At 42.8% G+C, this 14159-nt stretch overlaps 1 protein-coding gene across 3 annotated transcripts in view; it reads right to left on the reverse strand.

Annotated features, from left to right (window-relative positions):
• Positions 1 to 12209, reverse strand: part of TEK (TEK receptor tyrosine kinase) — a 113310-nt gene extending 101101 nt beyond the window's left edge. For 2 of the 3 annotated variants that reach the window (XM_032300012.1, XM_032300010.1), the window contains exon 1: positions 11712 to 12201. In XM_032300012.1, coding sequence (XP_032155903.1) covers positions 11712 to 11763 — 52 coding nt within the window. In that variant the 5' untranslated portion in view covers positions 11764 to 12201. Of the gene's footprint in view, positions 1 to 11711 lie in introns of all 3 variants that reach the window. The other variant, XM_032300009.1, reaches the window with a different exon arrangement.
• Positions 12210 to 14159: the final 1950 nt, after the last annotated feature.

A 14159-nucleotide genomic window follows, 5' to 3' on the forward strand; every position in this document is an offset into this window, starting at 1 on the left:
TCCAAAAAAAAAAAAAAAAAAAAAAAAAAGAAGATGTACCACTTGTATTCTTGTTTCTACTTTGCCCTCTTGTGTTTCTAACATTACCAGGAACACATGCCTTGGGTGATCTACTGATCGAAGAAGGACGATAGGTGCGCAAAGTCATCCAGACAACCCACATACCTGCAGCAAGAAACAGACCAGCCCCAGCTGCTGCAACCTGAAACAGAGCCACCTAGTGGCGTTCAACATAGATCGGAAGAACCCTGAATGAGCCAAAAACACGGGAGTAATCATAAATGCTGGTTTAGCCACTGAGTTTTGGGAGTAGTTTGTTACATGCCAACAACCAACCAACACAGTAATAAGGCTGGGATGCAAGCTCAGCTTGTCTGACTACACTCTGTGTGCATTAAGCTGTAATTTACATTGCCTTCCATGCTCTTTTAAAGTGAAGAAATTGGCTGGGCATGGTGGCTCATGCCTGCAATCCCAGCACTTTGGAAGGCCGAGGTGATTGGATCACCTGAGGTCAGGAGTTTGAGACCAGCCTGACCAACGTAATGAAATCCCATCATTACTAAAAATACAAAAATTAGCTGAGACTACAAGCGTGCACCACCATGCCTGGCTAATTTTTTTGTATTTTTAGTCGAGAAGGGGTCTCACCAGGCTGGTCTGGAACTCCTGACCTCAGGTGATCTGCCCGCCTCAGCCTCCCGAAGTGCTGGGATTACAAGCATGAGCCACAACACCCGGCCAGCAAAGCTACCTATTAAAGCATTTCTTTGTCATCTGATACAGAAATCATATGTCAGGTACCGGAAATATTGAAATGCCAAATATGGCTCATAGCCCAGTGGGCAAAACCAACCAGTAAACTGTACATTGTAATTAAATGTTCTACGACAAAGGCGAGCACAAGGTGCCTGTATCCAAAATCTCTTAGGAACCAACGTAAACCCTCCTCATCCCAGCTTTTGCTCTGGCTGCTTCTGCAAGGGCCACTTCTGATCTTTGAGCAGGTGCAGTCAAAGTAGCTCACCTAGAGCCCAGTGAAGTATATCTTATTTCCTCACCTGTAGTAACCTGCTAGGTTCTTAGATCTACATAACCCTTGAACAAAGAAAGGGAATAGCAATAGATGAATGTCTCCCCTCTGCATTCGCAGATGAAGTTCTAAGTGTGATTTTATAAGGCTCCTCAGAATGTCCGGAGCGCCAGGCTTCTGTAGCCGCAGCCAGCTTGATAATGGATCCTTGTAGAGTTTCATTGCCCTAGTCCCTCACTCTTGCTTCCCAGAATCATTATCCCAAATCATCCTCCTGAACATATGCCTTGGCCTTCAGCCCATGTTTTTGCCCCAGGCTAAGCCAGGGCCCTAATCCACGCAAGGAGGTTAAAGAAGACTTCTTGGAAGAAATAATATCTGAGCTAAACCTCTAATCATGAATAAGTCAGGCAGGTGAACAAGAGAAGGTGGCAAGGGCAGCTTGGAAGAGAAAATAGCATACACAAAGGCACAAATGCTTGAACGTGAATGTTTGGAAACTGCAAAGCGCCTGGTATGACTTGAGTACAGTTCCACTGTAGTACGTAGGACTAAGAGCCATGAGAGGCTGGAGAGGTAGGCACAGATCGACTCCTGAAAAGCTGCTGACCACAAGCAACCACCACCATCAGCCTCTTCTTTGATTCTGAAGTGGTAGCAATGAAAAGTAAAACAGCTGGATGTTTAAAGGAATCCCAGAAGATTAGAACATACTTTGCAGATGCAAGGGTATTGGACACAGAATTGAGACTAAAGGAAGGTGGAATCAGAGGAAAGATGTGCTGAAATGGGGCAACAGCTATTTCTCTTTCTCTTTCACACGTGTGCCTACAAGTGTGCGCATGTATGTGGGCTTGCATGCGCGCATACGCACACACATACACCCAGGACGGGTCCAAAAATCCAACAAGCTTAGTCAGAAGTGAGGGAAATTCCACTTGGAGTCAATGAATTGTCAAGAGATAGGAATTATCGGCCAGGCACAGTGTCTCACACCTGTAATCCCAGCACTTTGGTAGCCATGATGAGTGGATCACGAAGTCAAGAGATCGAGACCATCCTGGCCAACATGGTAAAACTGCATCTGTACTAAAAATACAAAAATTAGCCAGGCATGGTGGCACGTGCCTGTAGTCCCAGCTACTCAGGAGGCTGAGGCAGAATTGCTTGAACCCAGGAGGCAGAGGTTGCAGTGAGCCGAGATTGTGCCACTGCACTCCAGCCTGGTGACAGGGCAAGACGCTGTCTCAAAAAAAGAAATAGGAATCAATAGGTTTGGGATAAATGAGGTAGGAACCTACAAACGACAAATCATCCTAGAGCCTGTGATCAGTCAAGACCCAGAAAAGAGAGGAAACTGGGGGCTGGCAGAAAGTTGGGAGCCCAATCTTGCCAGCTGGTTGAGCCACAGAAAGGAATTTCCCCACCCAACTTGCCACATTTTTGGCAGAAGCCCAAGAACTCACAGGTCTAAGCTTCTCTCGCCTTGTCCCCACTATAAGGCCAGGCTTAGGGCACCAAGGGAAGCCAGGGAGCCTCATCCACATGGAATAGGAGTTGCCTGCTCTCGTGGATAAAAATGTGCTTTGAAAGGACTAGCATAAGGTAACATACAAGGCACTAGTTTCATTTATAAGCACACCTTAATAACATCTGATGTTTATCAAGTGCTAACAATGCACCAGCACTGTTGTAAGTATTTTGTTTTTGTGTGTGTGGTTTTGTTTGTTTTTCGAAACAGGGTCTCACTCTATTGCTCAGGCTGGAGTACAGCCACACGATCTCAGCTCTGCCTGCAACCTCCACCTCCCAGGTTCAAGCAATTCTCCTGCCTCAGCCTCCCAAATAGCTGCAATTACAGGCAATTACATGCCCAGCTAATTTTTTATTTTTAGTGGAGACAGGGGTTCACCATGTTGGTCAGGCTAGTCTCGAACTCCTAACCTTGTGATCTGCCCACCTCGGCCTCCCAAAGTGCTGGGATTACAGGCATGAGAGCCACTGTGCCCAGCCCCTGTTCTAAGCATTTTTAAGTTATTTTTTAAAAAATCTTTCCCAAAACCACCTAATTAATGCTGTTAGCTTCATTTTCTAGGAACCACCCTGAGGTGACCATGAAACACTAGCTGGAAGACAGCACAGTGAAGTCTTTTAAAGAGCCCAGGATTCGGGTTCAGGTCATTTTCAGGGTAACTCTTGTCTCCATCATTTCCTGTCAGACATGTGGTCAGTCAGGATAACAGGATAATTCACTTTCAAGCGAAAGAAGCTAACTCAAAGTAGCTTGAACAAATAAAAGAAGCTGGCTCACATAACTAGAAGAGGCAGGTATAGGTCCGGGATTGAAAATCATCAGACCCAGGGCTCAAATGCTATCAGAGTGCCTGTCCAGGGTCCATGTTATGTTATTGGCCTCATTCTCTCTCTCATACTAAAGACGAGCTTCCTTCAAGTTGTCAGGGAAGTGGGTAGCTCCAGGGATACTGTGCCCTCTGTGAAGAAAGACAGCATTTTCTTTCAAAGTGTTCATAAATTCCCAGGGAAAGAGTTTAACTGTTTCTAAGTCTTGTGTTCGAACCAACTGCTGTTGTTAGTTGGCTGGGACATTCTGTGACCAGTGACTGGCAGACCCATCAGAATCACATCGAGGGAAAGCATGGCAGTTCTCGGAAGTCTGGAATGTTAGGCACCCAAAATAACGGATGGTCACCTTTTTTTTTTTTTTTTTTGATAGGGTCTCACTCTGTCCTCCAGTCTGGAGTGCAGCGGCATGATAACGACATATCTCAAACCCCCAGGCTAAAGCAATCTTTCTACCTCAGACTCTCAGGTTGCTGGGACCACAGGTGTATGCCACCACATCCAGACAATATTTTTATTATTTGTAGAGATGGGACTCCCTATATTGCCCAGGCTGGTCTTGACCTCCTGGGATCAAGTGATCTGCTTGCTTTGGCCTTCCAAAGTGCTAGGATTACAGGCATGAGCCACCACACCCAGCCGGTCACTGTATTTTAACCTTGGACATGTCACTTAACTTTTGTCAGCCTTGGTTTCCCTGTCTATTAAAAAAAATAATAATACCTATTGTGCCAAGTTGTTGTGAAACATCAAAAATCATATTTAAAACTTGGCACACAGAGGCATTCAACCCAGGGTAGTCATTTTTGTTATTACTGGTATTCTTATTGTTTTGTGGTTGTTTCTGACACAGATCAGCATTTGAAGCCCATCCCAGATTCCCAGATGTCTAAAGCACTCCTGTCCCCAGGGTGGAGTCCCCTTTGGCTCTGCAGCCAGACGCCTTGCACAACTCAGGTCCTATGTGCCAAGGTTAAGCTGGTTCACCCTCTGACGGCCGCAGAGCAGTGAGCGCCTCCCCAGCCCCAGCAATGTCAATACTGCCTTCCTGACTCCGCCTATTGTATCTGGAGGAAAGTGGCCGAGCATTGTCTTCTAGTGCTCCCCCCAGGAAGCATGATATCACCCTTTAACAAAAGCGGGAAAGCTGACAGATCTGCTGAGATGGGTGTGACCACGACACACACCTCACTGGTCAAGACCTGGGCGAGGGGCTGTGACAAGCACAGAGCAAACGGCAGCCGCCCACGATGCCCCAAGCCTGACTGGCTCCTTTGGCTACTCCACATTTCTCCCTGTCTTTGTCACACCCACACCACATAAGACATGAAACCGTCAGGGAATGGGTATGCACTCCCTCTATTCAGCAGATGTGTTGAGAAGCATCAGGACTCTGCCCATCCGGCACATCCACGTCTTCACACCTGCTCCTGCAGCCTTTGGCAATAACCATGAGAGAAGAATTATCAGATTCCTGAAGGGACAAAAGAGGGCAAAGCAGGGGTGGGGCTTAGGGGGAAGCAGCCATACCTAGATCTAAAACTCATTCTGCATGTGTGAAGCGAGTTAAGGAATAGTCTGGCCAGATGGGTAGGCATAGGGTTATCAGTTTAAAATTCCAAAAGTAAGGGAGACTACTTTAGACATTCACTTTCCTAAAAGCCAGGAGTGAAGCCAGCTGCTCCCTTCCAGCTCTGGTTTGGTGATGCCACCAGTGCAGCTGGCTCTCTGTAAAATAACACCTGCAGGCTGGTGCCCCCATGCCAGGCCCGGAGGCTGTCACTCTGCTGCCTTCATCTTACTGTCCTCTTCTTAAAATTCTCTCTTTCCATGGCTACAACCGCCGCAATTCTCAGAAGTCCCAGGATAGGAATGCGATTGGTTTTGCTTCTCCTCTCAGCCCCTTGCCTGCTGCTTCTGTACCGAATCCTTGGCTATCTGCTCTCTCTCATCCTTCATGTCAATCTCGGAACATACCCATGCGTGTGGCTTCACTTACCATAAACCAAAGATTTCTGGAGAGCCAAATTCTGATAACTATCTTCATTTACGGCAGGGAGTGGTGGCTCACGCCTGTAATCCCAGCGCTTTGGGAAGCCAAGGTGGGTGGATCATGAGGTATGAGTTTGAGACCAGCCTGGCCATGATGGTAAAACCCCATCTCTACTAAAAATACAAAAATTAGCCGGGCGCAGTGGCAGGTGCCTGTAATCCCAGCTACTCTAGAGGCTGTGGCAGGAGAATCACTTGAACCTGGTAGGTGGAGGTTGTGGTGAGCCGAGATTGCACCACTGCACTCTAACCTGGGCAACACAGTAAGACTCCGTCTCAAAAAAAAATTTATATATATATTATATATATTCTTTTATATGTACCCTCAAAATTACATGAACAAAATAATTATTTGCCTTGTCCCAGCCCATCTCCAGCCAGTTCCTTCTGCCATGTTTTCCAGCACACAGAAAGGCACCACCATTATTTAAATCACAGTGCCAGAGCAATGACTTATTCTTCTCCCTCTCTCCCAGCCTTCCACGTGCAACCCGTCAATAACTCCTGCAGTCTCTCCTCCTAAACCCTTCTCATACCCCGTTATCTTCACAGTCCACTTGCCTGGAATGTTAGGAAGCCAAATTGGTCCCAGCCTCTGGTCTCTACCATGTTAATCCGTGCTGAAAACTTATTAGAGTGAATTTTTCAAGACATGAATCAGATATGATATGATAGAAAAAACACTCTGCTAAATTTCAACATGTACAGAATGAGGTACAAGCTACTTAAAAGGGCCTATGAGACCCTTCTTGATCTGACCCCAATTTTAATTCTCTACCTTCACCCTGCATTCCACTTCACTCAGCTTCCTCAAGCCTGCCCTGCTATTGCCTACATACCCGCTTCGTACACATTGTTCCCTCTAATGGGAGGTCTTTTCTTCCTTTTTCATGTTAGTTTAAAAATCTTTTGGCTATGAGCAACATAAAACTATAACTGGGCATGACTTCTGGCAATATTCACAACTATTTGGGAGTTCTTGCAAAGAGAAAAATCAACCTATCAGTTGGTTTTTAAATATCACTCATGTTCTTTAGTTAAGATTCCATGCTTTTAAACATTTAATTACATTTTATGTTTAATTTGGTTTTGTTTGCTGTTTTTTTGAGACAGGGTCTCGCTCTGTTGCCTAGGCTGAAGGGTAATGGTATGATCATGGCTCACTGCGGCCTTGACATCCCAGGTTCCAGCCATCCTCCCACCTCAGCCTCCAGAGTAGCTGGGGCTACATGCACATACCACCATGACAGGCAAATTTTTGAATTTTTTGTAGAGATGGAGTTTTGCCATGTTTCCCAGGCTGGTCTCAAACTCCTGGGCTCAAGCTATTCGTCTGCCTCAGTCTCCCAAAGTGCTAAGATTACAGGTGTGAGCCACTGCACCAAACCTTTATGCTCAATTCAGATGTTGCAAATTTTCATTTTGTATCATTGGACCCAATAAAAACTTTTATAGCCCTTGAAAAGTTCAGATTTTATAAATGCCTTTATTTGCTGTAATATCTCTATTAAATCATTTATTGCAACTTTTTTTTTTGAGATGGAGTCTCGCTTGGTCGTCCAGGCTGGAGTACAGTGGTGAGATCTCAGCTCACTGCAGTCTCCGCCTCCCAGGTCCAAGCGATTCTCCTGCCTCAACTTCCCAAGTAGCTGGGACTACAGGTGTGCACCACCATGCCTGGCTAATTTTTGTATTTTTCGTGGAAACAAGGTTTCACCATGTTGGCCAGGATGGTCTCCATCTCCTGACCTTGTGATCCACCTGTCTTGGTCTCCCAAAGTAATGGGATTACAGGTATGAGCCACCACGCCCAGCCTATCACAACATTTTACAATTCATCTGCCTATATTCATTTTTCCCACTAAAATGTGAGCTTAGCAAGGGGAAAGAAATGATTCATCCTTACTTATATTCCCAGTTTCCAGAACAGTACATGGCTCAAAGTAAACCCTCAATAAGTCTTTGTTTATTGAAAGGATAGATTAGAGGATTAATAAATGAATTATTGGCATGCAATAAATATCTCAATTAGCATCGGTTGAATAGAAAATATGTATATGTTATAGGCGATATTCAACAGTCGTACAATACCTCAAGTAAGGCCCTGGTTAGATCCACTTTTATATCTTTTATGTTTCACACCTAACAGAAGAAACTTTCTTTCAACTTTATTTACATCAAATATTTAATATAAGCTAAACTTTTAAGAATATCATTTACAAGATATATAAAATTCATCTGTTATTAGGTTGGTCCAAAAGTAACTGCAGTTTTGCCACTACTTTTTCACCAACCTAATATTATTATTTCAGTGTGACCGAGATCCTTTCTACAAAGCTCTCTTTTCCTTTCAGATCTGCTATGAAGTACCAACATTTTTTTACTGTGACCATAAAACTCCATTCAACAAAAATTACTAAATATTAAATACACGTATAGAAAAGAAACGATATCTATTAGGAGAGACTGAGAGGCTAATTGGGCTAAATGTGGCTGCCCAAAGTTCAAAGACACAACCTGCATGGTGAAGGAGCCTAGACTCAGGGGAAGAACATCAGGAGGAAGAGGTGGTCCAGGCAAGCTGAGTCCAATTGTGTTTGCAGAGTAGAGATTAAAGATGCCATTTCCAAATGGATGGAACAGCAGGAACAAGAGCCAAGAGGAAAGAATGTGTAGATTGTGGAAATGGGCCTGGCTGAAGCAGACAAGATACAAACAGGGAGAAATGGAGAAGTGAGGGGAGGGTAGATGGGTAGTTGGCAAAGTGTTTGGGTTTATTAACTTGGAATTGGCCAGCACAAAATTTGAGATTGGATTACGCTGAGGTTTTGTACAAGGAGACAGCATCTATTAATATTAGGTGGTTCTCCTACATCCTGGGGAAGATTAGATCAGTCTTGACTAGCACAGTGGTTCTCATAGCAACACTTCTCTTTTGATTATACAGTCTTCATTTAATAAAAGAGTTCTCACTGGCTAAGCATTTTACAGGCATGGTCACATTTGATTCTCATCACAACCCTGGAAAATGGGTATTTCATTCATAAAAGTTGAGAACAATGTGGCTTAGAGAAATTAAATAACTTGCTTATGGTTATCCAATTTGAGCTTTGACTTCATAATCCATGTTTCCTCCTCCTTCAGTTTTCCTGCTATCTTTGCTGTCAAATCTCTCAGGTCTTCAGTGTTTAATGGATGTGCTCTAAGCAGTAGACTGAAGTGAAGATTACCATTTCTGATTTGGACTTCATAGTTCTGCTAATGCAACATATTACAGCTTATTCATTACCTTTTTAGCAAGCAGGGCAAATGTTGGCTTCCATGAGTTCTGTGTATCCCCAAAACCTGGGTGTCATGCACGAGAACTTTCAACAAACCTGGTCTCTTCCACATTAAGTATACATAATTTATATTTTGAACCCAAACACAGAACTTGACATTTATCTATTTTGAAATGGTACCTTTTTGTTTTGGTTTTCCACCCTTCCAGCCTAGAATAAACTATTTAAATCCTGATTCTGTGAGCTTACCAGTAAGATACCTACAGAGAATAAGCAGGTGATACAATCACACACATATCTTTTGGGGAGAGAGACTCAGAAGGCAAACTGATAATTTCAAAAGAATTTAGAGCCCACCCACTTAAATGCCCCAGAGAATATCACATGGTCTTTTGAGATGAACTTGGAAGACTCCTTCCCTCCTGGAGAGATGCCTTAGAAGAACCAGACTCTTCCAGGAAGCTCTTCCAGGGCAGGGCTGAAAGGGAAATGCTGAGACCTAACAATGAAGACAATGCTTGGAAGGGAGCATCTGTGAAAAAAGCAAAATCCTCCCTTTGAGAATAATTCAAAGGGTGTCTCTGATCCCAGCTACCAGACCTCCACCCTTGATTACTCAGACCTGACACTAGCCTTCCTAGACAAGCCCTAACAAGGAGGTTCCATCTGGGAACACTTCCCGGACCTTACAACTGTTTTCCTCTGCCACCCCAGACACCATGTCTGCTATCTCTGAATACAGTTGTTATTTAAAATGTCAAGTGACACAGTAAAGAGGTATGAAGGCACGAGACTAGAGACTTCCTACTAGATCAGTGTTGATCATGCAGAAGATACTATAAATCACAGTGATTTTTTGGTTTGTTTTGTCTATATACAACTCTTTAGAGAGCAGCCTGGTTTGATGAGGAAAGGAGAGTAGGGAAAAAGCTAATGTAAGAGAACCTGCTTGAAAGCTGAAATTAGCAATGATTCTCAGTTGAAAGGAAAGCAACAAAATCTAGGACTATTTGTGAGGAGCTTCTGAGAGCTACACACCTCCTCCGGCCCTCCAGCTCGGCCATCCAGGCCACCATCACTGACGTATTTTTCAGTCTGTGTGTTCAGAAAAAAGCAATGAGAAACAACCCACTGGACTAGAGAGATAAACCTGTAAGCCGTAAGCCCCTTGCTCCACTGCTATAGTCTACCAGGTGTTTGACTAGAGGAATGAGCTCCTACAGCTGTAGAAATGATCTAGCCAGAATCTTGTTGCAATTACCAAGCCTTGAGCAGTCATGCTCATGGAGGCTTAGCCTAGGAATGCAAGTTACGATTAACACAACAGACCTATCTCAGAAACTAACCTTGCTAGTGTCACCTTTCCTTTCTAACAAGAACATGACCTACTTCCTTTCCTTGGTCCTCTCTCTTTTAAAGGCAGTGCTGTTTTTTCAGGGATCTAAGGTCTACACATGGAGCAAATATTTTGGTCACATGACCTTTTTGTTAGATTTTATGATAATCCTTCTAAGCCTATATTGCAAAGTGCTTTAACAGTCACTTTAGGGGTTAAAAAAAACTGAATTAAAACAGTTGTATGTGTATTGCTTAACCTACAAAGTACCGCAGAGAAATTATAGACACCTGGGCTTCACGTTACTATAATCCCTGGTATAGAATCAGTTCCAGATTTCACTTCACTGGTAAATAATGGCACTCAGAAAAAAAAGTAAATCAAAAATGCAATCATGATAATTATTTAAAGGTACATATTATTGGAGAAGTCAACATTAAACAATTTCCATATATACTGAAACCACCAAAAATCTTTCATTTTTAGCAACTTGTGTTACACATTCTTTCTTTTAAAAATATTTTTAAATTCTCAATATATTGGTTGTTGAATGCAAACCAAAGGGTCATAAAACAAACTGTATTCAATTCTGTTATTTAATTGGATTACTTTTTTGAATATTTAATATTTCAAACATCTAGAAAATATAGCAGATACTTATGTATACTTGAAAATTCTGTTAATATAGCCTGTATCCATGAAGTTTAGTGAATTTTCCCAAATTTATCTCCAATATCAATTCAATTTTTGTTATTATAATTAGAATGTTTTCAAACCAAAGGGGAGAGACTGATGGCAAGACTGATGTAATGTGTAGTTCAGCTTTGGATGAACTACAGCATCCAAAGCTGAACTACAGGTCACACGGGCTGAGTGAGCTAGAGGCACACCGCTGTCTGGAGTGTATGAGCAATATACACATTAAACCCAAACATACTGGCCACCTGTTCCCTCACTCTGCAACAGCCTTCTATTACTCTCCTGTGTTAACAATCTTGGTAACTGCTTAAATTTTTGCTTCAGTTGGGCCAGTAAACTCTTCATGAATTACTGCATGGCACACTTATTTTAAATAAAAATTCTATAGCCCCAATCTCCCTGACCCTAGTTATAAGAAAAAACAAAAAGCCTAGAATATCACTTTTTTGCTTATAATAGGATACAGGTATGAAATCTTTTTACAGAAAGGCATTTTTGTTCTCTTTTACCAGTAACAATCTGTACACTGCCTTAATTGGGCCCCTGTACTTCTCAGCATGAATTTAATTTTTACTGAAGATTTCCTTTAAAGCAGGTAAAACCAGGTTTTTTCTTTAAAAAAATAGGTAAGAGAACACTCCAGAATGAGAAGCAGGAAAATAATGCAGGATAGTAAGCACATCTCTTCAAATAAGATGGTTTTATCGGTCCTCAAAGAGTTTATAGCAACACGGATAATCACCCAGGAGAGAAACTTAACAAAATCAGTTCACGCCGCAGGGACTTTGCATTTCAGTCCTTCCACACATACTGACCTGAGAGTCACAGAGAAATGGTGCCTTTGCTACAGTCACCCTCGTTAATCAGCACTGATGAGATTTAGAGAGAGGACCCAAGTCACTAACTGTTTTTAAAAATACTGAGTTAAAAAAATAAAGCCAAATCTTACCAGAAAGGAGCAAGCTGACTCCACAGAGAACTAAGCTGGCTAAAGAGTCCATGCTTCCCCAAATCTCTCCATCCAGTTTCCACAGATGTGCATGAGGTCCCAAGGATCCTTTCAAAAACCCAGCAGTTAGTGACTTTCCATTCGCATCGTCCTTCTAGGTCTTGTTTACAAGCTAGAGGCAAGAAGGAACAGCACAGAAGCAGGCTGTAACAGTCTCATTTCTGTCTGAGCACAGGGAGTTTTAAGTTCCTTTTTCCTGTTTCCTTTGTAGATTAGGATGGGAAAGGCTGTATCTTAAAGGCATTTGGTATCAGCAGGGCTGGGGGCACTCAAGCCCTATCCATCTTGCGATTCATCAAAACACTTATCTGTCGCTGTTGCTTCTGCTGCTGCTTTTGCTGCTGCTGTAGGGGTAGAGGAATTTTTGTTGGAAGTGTGGGTCCCCGGTCAGCATTTTCAGAAACAATAGGGGTATCCTCTCATAGGCGGGAAACTGAGAATAACAAGCCCTCCACCTATGTATGGTATGCGATGATGACCAATCCTTCTCAGACTTCTAACCGCTCTCCTGGAGCTACTGGGATCTCGGACATAAGGAGCTTCTGGGTGTGGGGAGCCGTTTGGGGTTTTGTTTTCTCAATTCAACCCACATGGTTTGAATTGGGAAAAGAAGGTTCCCGTGATGAGAAAATACAACGTGAAAGGCCATTAATTTCAGTGAGTACCGGTGAGGTCAATGCTCAATGTAGCCACGAGAGACCACAGTCCAAAATTGTTAGCCTGTTTTCCTTCACACAGATGGCCCGTTGGTTGGCCATTAGCCCATAGATACCCATGTTGCTGGCTATAGCTTTAATTTTCATTGGCAATTCATCTGAAAGTGATCGAATTTCTGGAAGAAGTTGGCATAGAAGGATTTTAGTCATGAGAAGGATTTCATTGTCATTGAGCAATGGTGTTTCAGAATCAAATTATGTATAATATTTAAGAACTAATCTGTGTAAAAAAAAACAAACATACAGAATTAGATTGAGATGAAAATAGTGCTAATAAGACCGAAGAGAGTAAATGGGCCAAAATGAAAATAGCCATTGAATATACAATATCTAAAATGAGATCAGAGACCCTACACTTAACCAGATGGTAATTTTTCCGCAATATGAATTATGACATTAGATTAGAGGGTGTACTCTTAGCTCAGCATCGACCTTCATGCCTGAGGAAGCTATTATACTCCTCCTTTTCCTAACCACCACAGGAAAAGGCAGATGCAGCTAGTCTTGACTAATTTCTGTCCCAGGTTTTATCACATCTATGATGATCTTGCGAACCAGTTAATGGTTCCAGTTTGCAGGTGTGAAAATGCCCAGGTTTTGTCTGCAAACAGATCTGGGTTCACATACTGGCTCAGCTGCATGTGTGGCTGAGACAAGCTACTTAGTCTTTTTGAGCCTCAGTTTCAACAGCTGTAAAATGGCCAACTACCTCCTTCCCAGGTGTTTTGAGAGAAATTAATGAGGTTTAAAGATATAAAAGCATTTGGTACTATGCGTAGTTCACTGAAGGTTCTCATTAAATGTTAATAAGTTTGTTTTCTTTCATCTTTCCATTCAGCCTCAATTTAAATTCCAAGAACTTCTACTAAAAAGCAATTTTTTTTTTAGACGGAGTCTCACTCTGTCGCCCTGGCACGATCTCAGCTCACTGCAACCTCCGCCTCCCAGGTTCAAGTGATTCTCCTGCCTCAGCCTCTCAAGTAGCTGGGATTACAGGCACCTGCCACCATGCCCAGCTAATTTTTGTATTTTTAGTAGAGAGGGGGTTTCATTATATTGGCCAGTATGGTCTCGATCTCTTGACCTCGTGATCTGCCCACATCGGCCTCCCAATGTGCTGGGATTACAAGCATGAGCCACTGCACCAGGCCTACTAAAAAGCTATTTTCTATTCCTATGAGATGACTTTATAATCATAAAACAACAACAGTGGGCCGGACTACAAACATTAGTCTTTGAGACTAACAAAGATATCAATAGATAACAAAACGATTTTTCTGAAAGAGGTAGAAAATAACTTACATACTACCACCATACACTGGTGTCACACTTCTAGAGGTCAGTGTCACAAACACAAAACAAAAGCCTTGTATGCATATCCTTTAGCCCAGAAAATCAATTATTCTTTTTGAGAAAGTCTCACTTTGTTGTCCAGGCTCGAGTGTAGTCGTGCGATCTCAGCTCACTGCAACCTCTGCCTCCCAGGTTCAAGCAATTCTCCTGCCTCAGCCTCCTGAGTAGTTGGGACAACAGGCATGCACCACCATGCCTGTCTAATTTTTTGTATTTTTAGTAGAGATGGTGTTTCACCATGTTGGCCAGGCTGGTCTTGAACTCCAGACCTCAAGTGATTTGCCTGCATCGGCCTCCCAAAGTGCTCAGATTACAGGCA

This window comes from Sapajus apella, unplaced genomic scaffold (assembly GCF_009761245.1).
Source record: "Sapajus apella isolate SASKATOON/1434 unplaced genomic scaffold, GSC_monkey_1.0 scaffold42, whole genome shotgun sequence".
Lineage (NCBI taxonomy): Eukaryota > Metazoa > Chordata > Mammalia > Primates > Cebidae > Sapajus > Sapajus apella.